This window comes from Mytilus trossulus, chromosome 13 (genome assembly GCF_036588685.1).
Source record: "Mytilus trossulus isolate FHL-02 chromosome 13, PNRI_Mtr1.1.1.hap1, whole genome shotgun sequence".
Lineage (NCBI taxonomy): Eukaryota > Metazoa > Mollusca > Bivalvia > Mytilida > Mytilidae > Mytilus > Mytilus trossulus.
In genome coordinates, this window is record NC_086385.1 from 14,297,836 (window position 1) to 14,319,966 (window position 22,131).

Sequence of the window (22,131 nt, forward strand, 5' to 3'; positions counted from 1 at the left end):
ATATGGATATGTCTTTTTTGTCCCGGGCAATTTTGAGGTTATTGCATATGCAAAACCTAATGTATTCATAACAAATATGTGATAATCATTTATATTCTGTTCATGTTTATACAAATCTGTTGATAGGTATAAGTTAGTAGATTAAATTCTAAGAAAAAAAGGACAGCATTGTGTTTACATGTTTATCCGTCATCATTTGTACATCAGATTAACTAATTGGAAACATATATCAAGACGAAATATACCAAAGGGACATTCAATCTCATAAATGGGAAAGTATTAAAAGCATTCCTTTGTATTTGCTAGACATCAAGAAAAAATAACTAAAAACCTGACATTGGATTAAATGGAATAAATATCTATAAATGATAAAAAGGTTACACTGTTAGAATGTACAATTAAATGCATACACTGTTTGGCTTTGTTAATTTTTAATATAATTTACAATGATATCCAAAAATTGTAATCAACTCCTAAAAAAATGATACTGTAACAATAGTTTTATTTTCATGCAACACTGTTATATAAATAGATGAATATGTTTTGTTCGTTCTCTTTTTCCTCCTCTTGTTGTTTTTGTTTCCAACTCTACCAGTTAATTGCTCATCTTTACTACAAAAAGATAAACATATAGGTTACACATTTACGCTCTTATTAGGTGGAACAAGATCTCATTGCATTCTAGTCCGAACATTTACATACACTCTTAACCACTCATATAAGAACAATATATTAATAATTTCATACACAATTCAAATAACCAGTTTCAGCGTCAGTAGGCGAATGAAACTAAAAGATGCAATACTGCTACTGCTATGAAAAGTTAGAACTTATTTTACGTCAAAAAAGGAACATATACAAAGGATTGACAGCATTACTCAAAATACGTATTCTTTTCGCGAAATGCGAATTATGTGTTATTGATTTTATTCTAATGTCAATCACAGTCGATTGGTTTGTTGATTTTGATGGATTTGCAGATGTATCTTAAAGTAAAACACACCCTATGTATTTCAAATAGTTGAAAACTATACAATAAGAGAATAAATAGAATTTCTAACATTCTGTGAATCTCCAGTTGAAAGGTAGGATAATAACGCGTTGAATGTAGATTATTTCATGGGTTTTGCGTTGTTTTGTGTTCTATACTTATGTACTAAACATCATGTATCACAGTGACTCCCCTTTGGTGATTAAAGCATTGTTAGTCAGCCATTGTTGTATTCTTGACGTACCCAACTGGTTTCAAATGACAAGGATTAAAACTTCATTGACATACGAACCCCTTTATAAATCCGAAAGGTCTTCAGTTAATTGCTACACTAGTATATTTAGGGTTTACGTTTTCCTTCTTAATCTTATATAAAAAAAAATAAACGTTAAAAGAAGATTGCATTCATGCTATCATACAAAAGAGAAGAATTTACGTTGTACCTTCAACACAATCCATATTTTCTTGCTGCTATTTTCCATCCGCTGTTACCGCTGGTGTTTGTACTACAGTTTCAGCTGTACGTGAAAAATTATCAATATATATTTGTTAAGATATATATTAACTGTAAAATGCAGTAAAGATCACAAATAATGAAAAGAAATGAAGTTTATTTAACCCAAAATATACCAACTCATATAAAAACAAAAATAACAAGATTGATTAGAGAATTAAATTAAGAAATACTTCATGGGGGCTTGAATATATCGTGATTTTACCACGGGTTGGCCCTTTATGACAAATATTTTACCCTGAGCGTTAGCGAGGGGTAAAATATCGGCATAAAGGGACAACCCGTGGTAAAATCTAGATATATTCAAGCCCCCATGAATTATTTCGATTCTAATAGGACAAATACGGCAATTCTTTTGGATCAAAGCGCTCTAGGTGGAGGCAAATATTTGCCGTTCTCATAACTAAACACACTATTGTTAGAATTAAAGATATACATGTATCATACATATAACTACATGCATATTTGTATAAATCGTAATTACGTGTCTACTTATTTATGTTACAGTTTGCTCTTTTACATATTGATACTTATATATTGAATGCAGCTAGAAGTAGATACAAGTGAAGATATACTAATTAGTCAAGATATGTTAAATATTACAAGTATACACGTGAGCTTACGAATACATTCATCATAGATATCAAGATTGTAATCTTGTTTTTGCAAGACGCGCGTTTCGTCTTCAAACAACTCATCAGTGACGAACGCACGTGTAGCTCCTTTAGGAGTCCAACACTTAATATATCTTTGATGAGTATTTTTACAAATGATTTACCGCACGCATAATGAGTATGTTTTTCAATGCAATGTTCCTCACTATGGTGTCTATATTTGTTCCAATAAACTTGAAATGCATGATATCATATATATTGTTAAGTGTGTCTTATATCTTAACGTCCATTTAATAATTGCAAATGTAAGTATGTTAAGAGGTAAATTTAACTAGAATCTATGAATCGAGACTTCCAAGAGGCAAAAGTGAAATCGTCCCTTTGTAAAAATACCGAACTCCGAGGAAAATTCAAAACAAAAAGTCCTTAATGAAATTGAAAAATCAAAAGCTCAAATGCATCAAAACGAAAACTTAACTGACGCCATCATGAGAAGGTTTACCATCATGGGGTATTCTTTGGTCCGATTACAACGAATATGATCCTATTGTCGTAACTACAATCCCGCCACCAATTCCCATAATGTGACCAACTGTATTAGACTAATCACCGGGGTTTAACTACTAGTGAACATGAGTAACAAGACGGGTGCCCCATGTTAAAATGATCTGATGACACAACCGGAGCACCATATATAAACCCAAGTTTTTAGTCTGGTTTGGGGTTACTCTTTTTTTTTTTGTGTTGTTTTTTGGTGGATTTGCTTTTTTATTTTTTAGACATGGCGTTGTTAGTTTTTTAACGACTTAGTTTGAAGGTCCCTTTAGGAATTTCACTTACTATAAAAGATGGGTTTATTTATTTTTTGACTTTCTATATGCGTACACTCTGGTGGCACCAGTATACGAAACGGCGGTTGATACATGTAACTATAAGAAGGAATTCTACATTTTTTCTGGACGATTAATGTTGATCAATATGGTCTATGTAGTATTTGATCATCGCTCTGTGTCTTCATTTTTGGGGAAATGTTATATGATAGATATACCAAATTGCTTTAACAAATCATATAAAGTAGAGAGCAGAAATAATGAAAATGAATGAAGATCGTTGAACAATATATGCAGAACAGTTCCAAATGCAAAATGACCAAAACTAGTGCAGGATTATTTATCATTAATATAATAATAGTTTTTGGCTTATGTATAGCAATAGAATTGAAATATGCATAAAATGGAGGATGAAAAATTTGGGCGGGAGAAGGTGCAAAGAAATAACAAACTGACTTAAGAAAAATGCACTTCATTTATCTTATAAAAATACGGAAATGAATATCACTTTTGCAATACTCTTGATTTATTTCCGTTTATAGAACTTTTGGAATGAGGAAAACTTGTATTTCTGTACAAATTTGATTTTGCAATGTTGTTGGTTGTGCTTCAGGTGCAACTGGAAGAAAACAAATGAAGATACACTGATTAGAGAGAAATGTTTGTAGAAATATTAACTTATTCAAAAAACGAATATATTATACAAGAAACATGTTAAATAATAACAAGCATACAAATTAACTTGCGAAACAAACGTGTAGGGTATATAATGCTAAGACTTACAACTTTCATGATTATTTTTACTGCAGTATAGAGTAAGTCATTTGACTGACTAAAGGAATATTTCTGACAATGGTACCGTCATTTGATCTAGTTTACTTGAAATAAATGATATCATAGATATCATAGATATCATTTAGTATGCATTATAGCTAAATTTACATTTCATAATTGTCAATATCATGTTGGTTGATAGTTATAGAATATCCGTTTTACCGAGGACAATTCACATGTTCGAATTGTCGAACCACAATCATGTCCCGTTTCCCGTATATTACCTTTTATTGAATTAGACTTATCACCAGGTTTGGGTTTGTACTAAAATGAGCAGCACGAAGGGTAAACATGTTGAGCAGGATCTGCTAACCTTTCCTGAACACATAGTTTGGTGGAATTTGTGTTGCTCAGGCTTGGGTCTTCTTTGTTGGGTTTTGTTTATAGTAGTTTTTCTCTTTGTCTTATTCGTTCCAGGCATGGCGTTAACGTTTTCAGTTTATTTCTGACTTAGTTTCAATGTCTCTTTGTTGTCTTTTTTATAAATACAAAATATATCATTTTAATTTTCCCATTTTGTATTTTCTATTTCTATTGACCAAAACTGAACTGGCGCCTGTATATGAATAAATTAATCCTTGATACCAGGATAGAAATTTTATCTTTACGCTAGACGCCCGATTCGTCTACAAAAGAGTCATCATTGAAGCTCGATTCAAAAATGTTAAAGGCCAAATACAGTACGAAACGACGGTTGTCACAGGTTTCGCAGGTCGCAGGTCTATTTTCTATAAGATCAGTGTTGACCAACATTCTGTGTTTTATGTATTTATTGATTATCGCTCATTGATTTTGTTGTTTACTTTTTTTTCGTTGGTTTTGTAAGGTTGGTATTGTTCGTCAGGGCAGTGACTACCTATGCGGCATGGGATGCAGTTCCTCCCCTAATTTTTCTACAGAATTTTTTTTTTAAAGTAATAAAATTAAATATTGACAATATGTACATGAAGAACTTGAATTTGTATTATAAACAACACAAGTTTAGAGTTTCAACAGTGTTATGATACGTGATATATCACCATTCTCCGGATTTTTGATCGAAAGTGAACCATTTCGGTATTTATTTTAGTTTTTATTTTCGAGTGGCCATCCATCTGTTATTCACTAGTTTTTCCTATGTTGTACGAGAACGCATATCAACCTTTGCTTTCGACCATTTTAAATAAAACTTAACTAATCACATTTATTTAAGGGTTCAATTAATCAGAGGAAGTTCCCTTTGAATTTTAATCTTTTATGATATCGGAACTTCGTTACTAGCTGAATCAGCTGATCGTACGAGAACATTATGGTCAATGCATTTGTCGTTAAACTCTCATTCGCTGTAGTTCTATTCATGTCTGTTCAGCTTTCACAATCTTGAAATTTAAGGTCCTCGATAAAAAAAAAATATTGCGTTCTATATTATCTTGTTTATATGGGGTTTTTTTTAACTTACCGGTTTGATTTCTAAAAAAAATATCTTTAAATTCAGATTATAATTGTTTGCAAAACAAATTACTTTCAGGTTCAAGCAATACTGAAAAGTCTTAAAGTAAAGAAATCGAAAGAAAACGGTTTAATTTTAGCCATTTAAGTGAGGAAAAAAATCGGCGAGGAGCTGCAACTCCAACACCTCTCTGTTGGGGCCGCCAAATCCCTGCCTCCCATGAATTTGAACCCTAGTTACGGCCCTGTCCGTCACTTTTTACGATATGTTTTTTTTTTTATCGATATTCCATATTGTAGATCAGAAATAAAGATCATTGAACAAACAAACATATACAGGACACCACAGATTTCAAAATTATCCCGAACTGTTTGTATGATAAAACATAAAAACTGTCTGCATAGTTGTAGAAATGTATAATTGCATGTTTTTTTTATCATTAACTTTATAATTTGATGCTTTACGAAATGAGATATCACAAATCATTGGATTTATACCTCAATATACATATATGATATTATAAATTTACACTATTTTTTACCTTTTCAATGTATAAGGAAACATTTTGCGAATTCAAAATTCTTTTGAAATTCTTTCCAGAAAAGCGCTTCGGCCGCAATCAATAATTAAACGTGTTGTTTTCAATTTTTCATCAGCTCAATAGTCAGTATTTCGGTACTGACATTATTTAACAAACTTTGCTTAAATTGTCCGTTTATGAATTTATTATAAATTATTAAGGGACGACATCAAAAGATCAATGTAGGATAAAACTTAATTCAGATAGTTTTTTCAATGACCCCCCTACCCCCCTCTTAACTTAACTTGGGCAAAATTGATTGACCCATATGAATATATGTAAAATCGATGTAGGATAAACATAAGTTGCAGCAAGCTTAACCCCCACCCCCAAACTATTTGAATTAAGTTTTTTATCCTTCATTGATCTTTTGATGTCGTCCCTAAGAACCTGAGGTTTCAACTCCCTTTGGCAAAGTTGGCTTTAAATGAATTGGCTATTTATTTTATCTTAATCGGTTTCGGCACTTATAAATGTGTTATACATCTTCGGATTTCAAATGTTTAGCTTTGAGCGTTCCTAATGAAAGTAAATCCAGAAAAGCGCTTTGGACGCAAGAAATAATTAAACGTGTTGTTTTCAATTTTTCATCAGCTCAATAGTCAGTATTTCGGAACTGACATGATTTAACAAACTTTGCTTAAATTGTCCGTTTCTGAATTTATAAATTATTAAGAACCTGAGGTTTCAACTCCCTCTGGCAAAGTTGGCTTTAAATGAATTGGCTATTTATTTTATCTTAAACGGTTTCGGCACTTATACATGTGTTATACATCTTCAGATTTCAAATGTTTAGCTTTGAGCGTTCCTGATGACAGTAAATCCAGAAAAGCACTTCGAACGCAAGAAATAATTACACGTGTTGTTTTCAATTTTTTGAATTAGTTGTCACCACTCACATATTAATAGAAACGATGTAAAAATCGTTGTGACGAAACATACTAAACTTCAAGATAAATCAAAGAAATTGGATATCAATAAACACTGATAAAAGCTAACTTTAGACCACAGTTACCAAAGGATTAATAGGAAAATAAATATCATTTTCCTTATTTACATGAAAAAGATATGTTTGTTATTCCATTTTTTTCATTGTTGCAGTTACTGAACAGAGATTTTTTTAGCAACTTTCAAATTCAGAGTTATTCTGCGTTACTGACATTATCACAAAGAAAGAAAATAACCTGTGCAACGATTTCCTTAATTTTCATTTATCTTTATTATAAAAAAAAAAAACACACACAAATATATACTGTTTTAGTATGAATACAGATATAGTAAATTTAAGTGGTACCTTCAACACCATCAATATTTTCTTTTTGCTGTTTACTATCGTCAGATTCTGGTGGTAATTGTTCTTCAGCTGTCTCTAAAAGTTAATGTTTGATTATTATATTAATATATAAGATCTAAATAAACAAGTAAATGAAAGTTAACAAGAGACAAAATCCTTAATACTAGGACTGTATAATTTACACAAATGGTACCGCTAGATTGAATATATATATATATTTATATATATATAAATGTAATTATAGCCAGACTTAGTTGCACATGTGTTAGCCTTTAGGTGAAGAAAGGTTATATTGACATACTTTAATCTAAACTTACCCTTTGCGTAATCTTCTTCTAAACCTTTGGAAACTGCAATCTCTAAATCAACTGTATAGAAATCTTCACTATTCGTCTGTACAATCATTTTTGTAAGTTTTGTTATACTCGTATCCGTTATTATTGAAGATGTTTGGTATTTTCCGTTTCCTCTATGAGAAAAAGACAATTCTCCAATAGATGTCAAAGACGATTCCGGCGTTTCGAAAAAGATAGCAGTAACTGTCATTTCATCTTCTATTTGTCCATTATCATAATTAAAGAACTCAATCATCATCTCAAATTCTTTTCCTTTCTCAATCTCTAATGGGTATGTCAGTTTTGTGTTTGGGCCATATGCCACAGAAGAAGAAATGTTCCCAACTGAATCTACAAATCGTTGAAAGTCAGCTCCTAAATTTGTTTTGCTGAACAAAATCAGGTTACTGTCACGTGGTTGTTTGTCATAGTGTGTATCTTGTAGGTAGCCTAATCGGTCTGAAATGGTTTCTGAAAGAAGTATAAAAGCTGGTTGATTTTCTGAAGCGATGGTTTGATCGATAAAAGTGCATGCATCTCTAATGGTTGATATGGAACTTTTAACCTCTATTTCTTGTTTAATCAGAAGAGTTTCTTTATCCGTTTTCAGCTTTTCTGCAGTTGCTATTAAGGCATCTTTCCGACGTTGGAGCATGTCAGCAGCTACTCCGAAAATTGCTTCAATTTCTTGTGTTATGTTCTCATTGTTTAATGCAAGCTTGTCTATTTGTTCATTGATATTTTTTGAAAGTACAACTAATTCTTGTTCTGTTTTATTTATTTTGACTTTTTTATTTTGCATCTTCTCAACTTTTTCGTGATATACCGCCTCAATTTCTCTTGTGATATGATTCTGGTTATTTTCTGGTCTATTTGTATGAAAACACAAGCAACACGTAAGGCATATAGGTTTTTGGCATTCGGGACCGTCGCAAAAAAAATTAAGTTCATATTTTGGGTGTTTTTTGCACATTAATGAATGTCTAAATTTTGGTACTTGATCCATTGATAATTGAAAATCATCTAAGCCAAATACTGAATGACCATGGAATGTTTGCATTGTTTCGTGAGCTGTACAGCACGTTCTACATATAAATTTGTGGCAATCCTTACAACGCGAAATTGCTCTGTCGTTGCGGCATTCTTCACATTGAATAACAGATGTGTCGCCACCAGCACGGACAAAATCCAACAGATCCCTTCTTGTATTATCTTTGGGAAATAAATCAACGTTAATATTGTTGACGTAGAAGTCAGATTTACAAAGCGGACAGTTGAATTGTGATTCTTGTATCAATTGTTGCAAACAGACATAACAATATGAATGAAGGCATGGTAATACACGTGGATGTCGGTCGTTGTTATTGAATAGATTGAAACAAACTGGACATTCTAAAAACCGTCTTTGTAGGTCTTCAATGTCAACATTAGAATCGGAACTTTCCATGTGCTAGTAAAAAATCAAATTATTCTAAATACAACAGTATAAGTAAACTTATAATATCAAAATCGTAATCGACATATCACGTTTCATATTTTTATTCTTTTTATATCTTAGTATCTTTTTTGAAATACAGTTTTTGGTCTTTCAAATTACAATGACTAAAACAAGACTAAAAAAAACTTGCAGGATAAAAATAAGACTTTTGGATCTTTTTACCTTGAGAGAAACCGAAAATGCCATTTAAAAACCGAAAGACGAAGAAACAAGTTGTGATAAACTACAAGCTATAAAACCAGGTTCAATCGACCCTTTTCGAAATCAGAAATAGTCAGGAAAATAATAGTTGTTAGTCCATAATATGATGTGTTTGGGCCTTTTATTTTGCCACTTGTTAAGGAACCTTCCTATATGAATTTTTCCTCGGAGTTCGATATTTTTGTTATTTTACTTTCTACACAGACAAAGCAACATGAAGCACGATCTACAGTGTTCAGGAAGAGTAAGTAGATAATGCTCAACAAGTGACATCCTTCCTTTTACCCATGGTGATGAGTCTTATTTAGTAATATTACAATCGAATATAAAAATATGAATGGTTGATATTCATCAATTGGAGCTTATATGTAGTTAACTGTGACTCAATTATTATATATTTCAACTAAACCTTATTAAAATCCATGTATGGTAGCATAACATGTTCTATAAATCAGTACAATTAACAACGTACATAATTAAATTTCAAACATAAAACATTTGTACAATGCAATATTGAAAAAGAGATCTCAATCTTTTTTAAAATGACATGACGACGACGAGGGGTTTTATAACGATCTAAGCTACGCATGAGAGTCTTGCATGGTTGGTCAGAACTTGTATGTTATCTTCTAATTTCTACAGTATAAATGCATCGCATTGAGCAGACATCTTATCCCCTCATGTAAAGTTTACACTTTGAATGAGTAATGACAATATCTGATATGCAATCAGCTACTTTCCAGGAAGTGTTTACTTCTCGTATGTTTTTAACAAGGACAATTGAATACACATTTATGATTTAATTACAGATTCCAGTGATGCTTTAACTTTTCCTGATGAAAATATATCATATATACCTATTCTCGCTACGTTTTTTTTTAACTGCGCCATTCAATGTACTTGTAACTAGTTGTTCTGACGACAAAGATTTAGCGATCCATTAAATAATAAATGCGACTAAAGTTCATATTATTAAAGACGGACAAGATATACTAATGAGACATTAAAACTCTCAGACTCAAATCTGGGCGTGATCTTAGGTGCTCCAGAAGGTATACAAAACTGTCCAGTAAAAACTTTCGACTATTATCACTGTTTCATTTCCGTCGATCAATCACCAGAACTTAAACATTAAGTGAAAGCATGGTTAAATCGTCTGATCTGTTCTTCCTGGTAACTGTAGACTTCATAGATGCAGACGTGAATAAAATTAGCATAGATAAAGTACTTAGTCGAAAAATCAGAACATTTATCATATTTACAAAACAGGCATCATTTTAACTTGTTGTTCGGTGTCAGCCAAAGCTCCGTGTTGAAGACCGTACATTGACCTATAATGGTTTACTTTTATAAATTGTTATTTGGTTGGAGAGTTGTCTCATTGGCACTCATACCACATCTTCCTATATCTATATAATCAGCTAACAAATGTCTAATGAACTGGAAGCTTTAAGTAGATTCTCGAGCAGCTGTATTTGACTTCGATTAATACAACTAAAATTGAATCTGTAACAGGTTCAATACAGAAACAGACAGTTGATAACACTATGATATGAATAAAAAAAATGCTTACGTTAGTTCGATATGATTTTCCTTTCGTTTCTGTTACGTCGTATGTTAAATTAACAATTTGAAGTGAAGAAATACAGAGAAACCTGTGTAAACCGAACCTCTTCGGAAATTAAGATTTTGTTAGGATTTGGCCGATGTTCGGTTTCATCAGGTTCACAGCGCATACAATTCAATATGATGGTGCTTAAAAACATGTTTTAATTTATACAATATTTTGTTAATTCAGGATTCGGTTTAGCCAGGTTTCACTGTAAAACGAACAACATATATGTTGTGTATAAAACCTATCCACTTGAAACTACGTATCTAAGTGATCAAATCAAACAAGTTTGTGGGGAAATTTAAGACGAAGAATTTAAATGCAAATATTATACTGCAAAACAATACCTTTTGATTATTCTAGTATTATTAAATGTTTAGTGAAGCAGGACCAATTATTTAAACATATAATTACATTCCCAAATCTAATACTTTGCACGAGTGATGACAAGGGAAAACTTTTCCATATGTTGTCAAAAGGTTGTAAACAAATATGAATAAGAATGTGTCCAAAGTACACGGATGCCCCACTGGCACTATCATTTTCCATGTTCCATGGACCGTGAAATTGGGGTCAAACGTCTAATTTGGCTTCAAAATTAGAAATATCATAACATAAGCATAAAGTGTACTAAGTTTCAATTTGATTGAACCATCTTCATCAAAAACTACCTTGACCAAACACTTTAACCTGCGGACGAACGAACGAACGAACGGAGCCACAGACCAGAAAACATAATGCCCCTCTACTATCGTAGGTGGGGCATAAAAATATTTGAAATCAATTAACCCGTAAGAAATGGAAATACGTGAATTAAAACGTACATCATTTCATACTTTCATTGTGAAAATTCTGAATACCAATTCTTAAGTTAGAAATATTAAATTTGATCTCAGAAAGACGAGTTGTAGCCAACAAATGTGAACTAGTAACTGAGAAATGTCACTTTATATTGAGAAATTTGAATTTGAAAGTTATGTTGCTAAAAAAGTATACTAGAATTTCTGTAAATTCCCAAATCAGAAGGTTCATTTGATATTGCAGTTTTTGAGGAATGGAAGATTAATGATTGAGTTTTGGGAAAGTCCTACTTCCAGACATTTTTATCAAAAATCTTAATGCGACTTCCTATAATTGTGATACGCATCTAGTCGCATTTCAATAATCTCAGTTCCAACATCAGTGACATTCGAGTTGAAGTATGTTTGTATTTTCCTGAGGTTCGTATAGGAAAGCAGGAGAATATTGTATTGTCGTTACATTTTCATAAATAATCATGAGGCATGACAAAATTGACCAGTCGGAAATATTTGTTACGATTTATTGGTGTTTTCAAGCTCTGTTCTTTCTAGTTGTCGTTCAACATAGTAAGCTGCATGGACGTCGATATTCAACAAACTTTGAGTACATAATGTAGTGCAGAACACTCCCGAACAGTTACTGGACAATGAGACAAGTATACAATAACCTCGTTTAGACAGTTTCTAACGAAAATTCAGGAGAACCAGAAATCCTTGTCGGACACAGGGATAGCCCGGATAGCTATTACATGAACAAAATTGGCTGTGATTTTTATCCTTAGAGAAATGTACGAACAACTCAGGCAATGATGGCTTCTTCCCCGATAATCATATACTTTTGTTTCTAGTTTTTTTTCAATTTGCTGTTATTGTGTCGTCGAGAGGATTAAGTGATCACCCAAACTATAAGAACGCCTTTTCCTTTTCTTAATAATATGACTTTCATGAAAGGTTTAAACTATACAGTAGATATTGACATAGGATTTAAGACAAGGCACGGTATTAAAATTTATATTTCTTTTTATTTTGAGTTTATAGTTGTTGTTCTATGTTTTATGAAATTTCAACTAGAGATGCAAAAGATCTTTATTTCTTCGTTATATTGGACACATTAATTACATAATTCTTTTACAAAAATCCGTATATTGCCAGATCTATCGAGTGCTCCTGAAAACCTCTTTTCAAATTATTAACATCGATTGTATAAATGATCAAATACTGACGTTTAAAATATTGTGTTGCTACCTATTCCATGTTGGCGTGAATCAGATCTGGATATTAGAAATTCCAAAGATCTTTTAAGGTATATGCAATTACAAGATTATTTAACCTTGCAGTACTTTAAAATAATTCGTCTTTTCTACAATTTACACAAGTAGTCCCCAATCCAAATTAAAAGAGAAGGTACAGCTCTGTGTTACAAAATAGAAAAATAGAAAACGTAGATAAGAGTTTCTTATCATTTTGGAGGGATCAATCGTCCTATGTAAAATTTCACTCTGATTCTAATAAGACATTCTCGGAAAATGACATTAACAAGATGCCGCATTTCTGGATTGACAACATATCTTTGACGTTTCGGGGACGTATTCTCCAATAAATGATTGTCATTTTCATGAGCACCAACTGTGTTAATCTACATTTCGACTTGATTTGTTTATATGAAACTGACTTCATATTGGAGTATGTTTGGTGATTTCACTTACAGAGAGCAAATAGTTTGTATTAGCCATTACTGAGGCCTAACTGTTTTCCCCCGAAAACAAGTTCTGTATTACAAGTGATCTTTTCCCATTCATCTCAATTCTAAATTACATTTGGGAATACAAAATATACCTATTTTTAGAATTGAATATATGTTTGCAAATTGTAGATTTCTGTTGTTCATATTGGAATAAAAACGCTTAGTAGTTTTAATTCTATGAAAGGTTTACACAATGTTTAACCTGACTGTTAAAGTTGAATACAATCGTAGGACATACGTTAAACGCAATGAATGACAAGACTAAGACCAAGTGCTTCCTGGCACTTATAAATAAGAAGATGTGGCATGAGCGTCTGGTCTATGAATAACTATTATTTCAGATTATATGTACGTGTCTAATCATTTCAATGGATATTTATAACAAATTCCACAGAAAGTGTCCGGTTATCATAAATTTGTTTATCAAATAAGATTGCAAAAGAATGTGTATATGATGGCTTCAATTTTCATTCAGCCATTATTAATCGAAGGTGTAGAGAAAAGCATTGTTTCTTATATTTGCAACAAGAAGTGTCCTGTTCTGTTGATTAAAGAAAATACATGATGGTGCATTGAGACCTTCTACGTTCATTATAATTTGTTTACCGTCCGTTGATATAACGACCACATTCGACGATTTTTCTCCAACAACATACACGTTACCATCATTATCCACAGTGATGCCTCTTGGATATTTTAAAATTAAGTCATCTCTAAAGGTCCATAAGGGCGATCCTTCGCGATTACAACAATAAACACTGTGAACAGTATAGTCGGTGTAGTAAATCCTGTTGGAGGAAGCATGTATGTAGGAATACCACGGTAGGTAATTTCTTATCACGCAACGTATATCGTAATCAACAGTATCAAGTTTGTAGATACCAAATTTTTCAACACAGACAAACAGCGAGTCTTGATCATAGGCGATTCCAAATGGACGACCAAGAATTTCTATGAACTTTATTTGACTTCGGGTCTCTAAGTCTATCAAGGCAATACCTGGGTGCAAGGTTGTCTCTCCAGATGTTATAGCGACAGTATTTTCATTGACAAATGTGAAGTCAAACGCCTTAAAATTAGTCCGTATCTTAAATTTCAAAGTACCGTCTGCTGCAATATTCAGCATTTTTTCAGATTCTTAATCAGTAAAGAACAAGTCGTCATGTATTGACATGCAACAACCTCTGATTTCTATTCCGCCAATCGTAATCTCCTTGTGTAGACTCAATTGTACGATGTGGCTGATTTTTTCTACCTGTGTTACTTTCGTTTGCATTTCATTGATATTTGTAGTCAAGCGCATATCTACAAGATAAAATTGGCAAATGTTGAGGTACATAAACACCATAAGATAGTAACAAGGGAAATCCACCATCTAAAAATTAATAATTTACAAGAGCAAATGAAAATCATCTGTTTTTATCGTAAATGTTGGTTTAAAGCTTTCGGTTAAAAATATAGATATGAAGATTCAGGAAAGGTCAGTGTTTATTGTTAGGTTTAGCATGATTTAAATTCAGGTCAGCAGTATGAATTTCTTTAGTGTAAATACTGAAGTCGTAATTATTAAGAGCCAATATATCATCCAAATATCTAAAAGTGTTATCACATTTTTGTATCAGATGTTGTGTCGATGGATCTTTGCTGATTTTTGTCATAAGTTGTTACTCATAACAATACAGAAACATGTCTGCAATAAGTAATTCACAGTAAGTCCCCATTGGAATTCTAATAATTTGATGATATATGAAATCCCCAAAGCGAACAACAATTCCAGTGCACTTAACGTATCAAAGCAGGCCCAATTGACACAATCCTTTAAAAACAATCGAGAAGAGTTTGAACATATATATGTAGCATTCCGACACGTGTCAATCCACCCAAACATATTAAATTCCAAATACATATTCATCTGACGTCAATAAACTGCAAAAATATAATTATCTAATTGCTATATGGCACCAAAACGCGTTCTTTTTGTGAACGCCCAAACGTGTTCAATCCTCAAAACTTGTTCAATCGAAGCCTAAGCATCACCTCTTCATGAACGCTCAATTGTTTATTGGTGTTCATATTTTAAAAATGCCCAAACGTATTCTGCCCTATGAATCTATTTGAGAATTGAATGCCTCTTTTTGTAAATTCATTGGGTTGACCGCAATACATTTAGTTTGAGGCGCAGAAGCGCTTCATTTTAGAAATGTACGCACGTTTTAAAGTGGTCACATTTTGGCGAATAAGAACTAATTAAGCTTAAATTAACCATGGCGTTGTCAGTTTATTTTCGATTTATGAGTTTGACTGTCCCTCTGGTGTTTTTCTTCCAATACAAGTGGTATTTGTTCTGTGATTTTGAAATGAGAGTTATAAGACTTGTTTAAGCACAGGTTTCATAAAAATGAACAATACTAATTCGAACGGATTTTACAAATAGAAAAGTTTCATGTTAATGTGATATAATTTGAGGATTTTGCGAAACAAGCGAATTTGGGGGGAACAGTATGTTTCTAATTATTTCCCTTTTTCAACAAGGATAAACTGTCCCTTCCAGAGCACCTACGATTAACCCCGGTTTCATAATTGTACAAAACATACTATATTTCAAATCTTTTTTGAAAAGAGTTTCAGTGAGGAATTCTATCATTCAGTTGTCAAAATGTGTCGATATTTGTTAAGCTGTCATCGTGCTTTTGGTAAATGGTTTATGTAGAAGTAATCTTAATTTAATGTTTAAAAAAAGAGATATCTGTAAAATTATAATATAGACCGTATTTTTTGCTTACATTATTTATTGGACTTTAAAAAAATTGACATATGTAAGAAAATTACCATCAACACATTCTTTAATTTGTTCCAGCTCTTTAATGTCATCATCATCATTGTATACCATTGAGTGTTGTTCTCCAGAAACATCTAAACGATAAAATGTATACATTTATAACCATTTATTAAGATAATGTTTCTTAATCAAACCGATTGTATATTCAGAATCATTATAATTTCGTTTTAAGTCAAATAACAGTAATTTTCAATATGTGCCTTTAATTTTAAATGGCCCAATTTTTTATCGAAATAAAATAGGGTTTTGAGTATACGAATTGTAAAAAGTGTTGTTTTGAAAATGTACAAGACAAATAATTTGTATGCTATCTCCACCAATTATTGCTCTTTATGTTTATATTTGTTTGACTTTTTTTTGATCTTTTGAAATTTTGATCTAAGCGTCGATGTTGAGTCTTATGCAGAAAAAAACGCGCGTCTGACGTATTAATATTCCATTAGGATTTAGCGTATCGTAAGATATTGGAACTCGCTGTTCTATAGATACATCTAGACGTAAAAACTGTAAGTAAATTCACAACGAACAAACACAAAACTCAATATATCAGTGCAAAGATACAATGGAATCTTTAACGCATTCTTTTTCTATCATTGGTCATTCTGATGACAAATTGACTTCATGAAAATAGATGAATTTCGTGTTTTGTGTACTTCTTATTCTTTTTTTGCAAATTATCGTGTAGGTACAAAAAGGTGTGATATCAAACTGTGTTTCTAATTCGATTCAGAAACATGATTATCAAGCACGAATAAACTCACCATAGATACTTGACCTTATTTGTTTAAACTTAAAGGCAAATGACAAATTAAAGTACGAAGTTGACAAGCAATTAGGACCACAAATTTCAAAAGGCTTTTCGAAAAGACTAATATTGTATCAAAAACAAAACACGTCAAAATAAACATTTTGAACTTACTTTGTTTGTCAGGAACATTCGAAATAAAGAAACAGTTTAAAAAAAACTAAGGGTTCAATTATTTATATTTCACAGCATAAACGTCCTTATACAAATAACAGTTTAAACGTTTTATCGATGAATTCATTGCATTTGTTGTAGATGTAAATAAACTCATCATAGATACCAGGACTAAATTTAGTATATACGCCAGACGCGCGTTTCGTCTACAAAAGACTCATCAGTGACGCTCGAATCCAAAAAAGTTAAAAAGGCCAAATAAAATACGAAGTTGGAGAGCATTGAGGACCAAACTTCCTAAAAGTTTTGCCAAGGTAATCTATGCCTGAGGTAGAAAAGCCTTAGTATTTCAAAAAGTTCAAAAATTTGTAAACAGTAAATTTATAAATATAACCTTATCAATGACAATTCCCGTCAGCACAAAAAAGTTCTGACTACTGGGCTTGTGATACCCTCAGGGAAATAAATCTCCACCATTAGTGGCTAATTTATCTCATCTGAACTATATGCACAATAAGATTTCACAGATAAAGAGCTCTTCAAGTAGATACCCTAGTAGCGAGTTTTATTTTTTTTACTTTATGTTATCAGATACATGTCTAAATAAATGATATTTAGGAATGACACACACCAAAATAGTTTTAATTGTACCTTCAATAATTCCATTTTGTTCTTGTGTATCTTTCAAAACCAACGAAGCTTGTTCTACAACAGTTTCTTAACGGAATAAAGTTAAAGATATTAAGTACTTAAATATCTGATAAAAAAATAACAATAAACCATTCGACTAAAGGAGGAGCCAAACTTACCAGAGATAGAGTCAAACTCATTAATTTAAAATAAACTGACAACACCATGGCTAAAAAAGAAACATAGAAAACTAAAGACTAAGCAACACGAACCCCACAAACTACACGGGTGATCTCAGGTGCTCTGGAAAGGCAAGCAGACCAAGCCCCACATGTGACAACCGTTGTGTTGCTTATAAAACGTACAGCATATTTTTGAATTTCCATTTTTAAATTGTAATGACATCTGAGGCATTAGAGTGCAGTTCATTTGGCAAAATAAATGACTATCGTAATGTCCAATCAAGAACTGTTCACTGCGCCCAAGAGAGAATAAAAATTATCCCTATTTGTAGGATGAATTATCTTCATCCTCGCTAGTACACAGCCCTCATTTACAAATGAGTGTTTCCAAATTACTGGTTATCTAGTCATCAGCATTATGTAATTTGATGAATATCATTGTGATCCTAGAAGAGTATACACAAATATAAACAAGTAGATATTGATTGATATAAAATGGATGTACTTCAAGAGTGTGCGTTATACACCCATGCTTTTTTTTAAATCTTCTTGAAAATGAAAACAATTATAAATTTACACACGAATCTTTTAAGGTGTTACTTTCTTGAGGTGTGCCTATATTGTCAGAGTTATAAAATACAGATAATACATTTTTGTAAACATTGTATAGGAAAATTGTTTAGCAAAGTAAATCGTGCAAATTGCAGAATATCAAAGCAATTAAACACGTATTAATACATGATATTTCAATATTGCATTTATCGTGGAAATGTATGCATAATAAAAACGAGCATGAATTAATGACAGTTGATCAGAACTAAAATACACATAGTTAATTTTGCGGCATTTGATATTTTATCCTGGACGAGAAAAGTCTGTTATTCTTTATCTCACTTAAACCAATAGCTGTTGCTGTATCTCAGCCTCAATATAATGCAACAAATGAGAATCTATACGTGATAAGTAATTTATTCAATATGGTGTGTATTTCGACTAAAACTAATAGCTCCACACCGTGATGCGAAGCAAACACTACTATAGAGGTGTGCCTAAATTGACAGAACTTATAAAGTAAAGATCATGCACTTTTTGTTGTAAACATGGGATTATATAGTATTTAAGCAAAACAAACCGTGTGTATTGCAGATTAACATGGCAAATATTCACGTATTAAAAATTGATTTCAATACTTAATTTCAGAATATTCGAATATTTAAACATGAAATGACAGTTGATCGGAACTGATATACACATAGTTAATTTTCCGGCTTTTAATGACTTATCCTGAACGAGAAAACTATGTCATTCTTTATCTGATCTAAAACAATGGCTGTTGCTGTATTTCAGCCGCATCATAAAGTAACCAATTAGCGATCACTAATTATTTCACGATGGCGTGTATGTCCACTGAATCTAATAGCTCCGCACCTTGATGCGAAGCAGAAAAAGGCAGATCATTAATTTGAATTCAGATAGCCAATTATAGAAAAATAATTTTTCCAACAGACAATTCTATCATTTGCCAAAACTTTATTAATTTAAACAATATTTTTTTTTGTCAAAAAGTGCACGAAATATACTTATACAATATAAATACAGGGATTTGGAAACAAGAAAAACTTATATAAATCCGTCTCCCTTTTAAAAAAATTGACAAAATTAGGAACATAGTATAAAAAATTCGTATAATATAATTTTCAATTCTTATTTAACATGTTTATATATATAATTACGCTGTGGTTTGCCCGTTAATCAGAAGTCAGTTTGATCGAAAAATGTGATCAACTCATTCTTTTATAATTATGGTCCATGAAGCTGAGAAACGTATAAATGTTTCGAAAACAAGGCAACTTTAAATAAAGTTTCAACATCTTAACCGACATCGACATAAAATTAACTATTATGGACCAAATCTCCCTGTTTCTAAAATAAATCTTTTCGTTTTCCTCGTCACTGATAAGTTCACTACCTGATAATAATGTTTGTATATTATATATTGGCAGTGTAGAAATGGTTTGTGTCCTGATGAGTCTATAATTATGACATTCTAGCAAATAGTGTTTGCTGTTCTCAACTTGCCCATATATACAGAGGCTGGAAAGAATAATATTTTTCTGGAAAAGGTGTTCATTTAAGCCACTGCAGTTCAACCGGAGTCTGGTGTGAAGTATTTGGCTTTTTCTTTAACCAGCATTATAATATTAAGGAACTTTCTTAGTATCTCGATTTATATAATTTTTAAGTGTAAATTTTTATGTATGACATCTAAAATCTTCTGGAAGACTGTTCCATTCACGAACAGTTGGTAGGACAGAATTTTGATAAAAGGTAGTTCTACAGTTCATATTTTGAACATTAAATGCACTCCTAGTATTATAGTTTTAGACTTGATAAAGTTGTGTTGAGGTACGAGACTACAAATGGTGGCTCATGGTTGAAGGCCGTACGTTGGCCTATAGTTGTTGATGTCGGTGTCATTTTGGTCACACATACCTATATGGTCCAAATACTCATATGCTCTGGCCTATTAATAAGCAAACGAGTATTATACTCATACGGTCCGACCACACGCGTACGTTCGGACCATACGTGTTTGATCGGACCATATGAGTATACGCATATGGTCCAAATACTTACATCACTTAGGTTTTTTTCAAGTAAAGTAACCAGATAAATGAGTCTTTTAGTTTTTTATGTCACAGGAAAGAAAAAGCTAGTTTACGGTTGCCCTTACAATATTGTCAGCAGATAATATCAGGGGTTTTTTCTTCATTTTCTGGCATTGCAGCGCAGTATTTGTGTAATCCACGTGCATATGTATTTAATAATCTGGCTGCAGCATCATTGCCTCATTTGACCCAATTGTAAAACGTGCAAAATCTGGAAGGGAATTTTGATTGATGGCGATTAAATTTATATTGATAATGAGATTGTTTTAGCATGTGAATATCCTTAAAGGATAGTGTATATTAGTTTGTTGCGATTTTGTAAAATCATGATTAATAGAGGGTGATAAAAATAATGACTGAAAGTCATTACATTGAATAAGTTTTACAATAACGGAATGTATACACAATGTCTTGTTGTTTTGACGCCTCAGCAAAGTATAATTTATTCTTATCGATACATGTTAACATCCAATGATCCAGCAGTAGGCCATAAAAAACTACCGCATAAATATATAGAATATGAGGCAATTACCCCTCAGAAATTATCATCGCGGCTATTCTTTAAAAAAACATATGAATTACTCTGAAATGTTCATGAATTAAGAGTATTATTTATCCTTTTCATATATATTTTCGAAAAGAGCTATATGCTTATAGATTGGTGCACCTGAAGCGCGTTTCGTATATCTAAGACTTGTGGTGTTCAAATAAAAAAAGCTAGAAGAACTAAGGACAGAGTTGAACTAAGCACAGAGTTGAAAGTCAATGACACCACAAATTTTGAAAAGCTGTGCTAAATATAGCTAATGTTAAGTGTCCATTGTGGTAAAAAAAAATATTTAATAGATATGGAGTAGTAGTAATTAAATTGTTGGTAAATTGTAAATAAAAAAAATTATTAAATCAATTATATTTCATTCAACAATGCTGACGACTTTGCTCATACAGACCAAATATACACGTCCACTGTCGGTGTCACCACACAAATGATTGCAACTACCCATCAAAGATATCGGACTTATAATTTGTAGACCCAAAAGTCCATGCATCTACACAAGAATCAGCGGAGATGCTTATATCAAAACAGACTAAGGTCCAGATAAAACACAAAGTTGTAAGCTTTACAAATGTATAAAATAAAGAAACGGTTTTGTATGTATTAATCAATCGTCTATTAAGTATAATCCACAATGATTTTCAATATACACAAGTTACGTACGTAATAAATGTGTTGCGATATTTTTTGCTCAAGAGAAGAAAACAGGTAAATATGCATAACCAAGAAACAAGTGATCAATATGCAGGAGTTTTATAATGACAACATAATTGTTGAATTTGGCGATTTTTTTTAACATTCATTTGGGTTGCGTTGCAATATCTTAGAGAGTTTGCATGCATTTTGCCACATTCATTTTTTAATTTATGTTTGGTATTTTTATTATTTGGCGTTTTACCAAATACGACAGCTTAATAAGCGGGGTAAAACAACTTTTGATTTTCTAATCATTCAAAAAAGGACAAGTTCAATTTAAAACATTCCAATCAGTGGTAGCTATATTTAATGATTACTGTTTATCGTATGAAACAAATTGAAAATGGCTGTACCTTTAAGTAAG

The 22,131-nt window shown here is 32.0% G+C and overlaps 1 protein-coding gene and 1 long non-coding RNA gene across 2 annotated transcripts; both read right to left on the reverse strand.

Moving 5' to 3' along the window:
- Positions 1–203: 203 nt before the first annotated feature.
- Positions 204–7,162, reverse strand: LOC134695279 (uncharacterized). The gene is made up of 3 exons (XR_010102742.1): positions 7,087–7,162; positions 1,435–1,509; positions 204–612 (listed from the first exon to the last, which is right to left on the reverse strand). It is a non-coding gene; the product is annotated as an uncharacterized LOC134695279 (long non-coding RNA).
- Positions 7,163–7,187: 25 nt separating this feature from the next.
- On the reverse strand, positions 7,188–8,883 carry LOC134694106 (E3 ubiquitin-protein ligase TRIM56-like). Its single transcript, XM_063555101.1, has 2 exons — positions 7,404–8,883; positions 7,188–7,201 (listed from the first exon to the last, which is right to left on the reverse strand). The coding sequence occupies exons 1-2, from the start codon at positions 8,866–8,868 to the stop codon at positions 7,188–7,190; spliced, it is 1,479 nt and encodes a 492-aa protein (XP_063411171.1). The 5' UTR covers positions 8,869–8,883.
- Between the last annotated feature and the right edge of the window lie 13,248 nt (positions 8,884–22,131).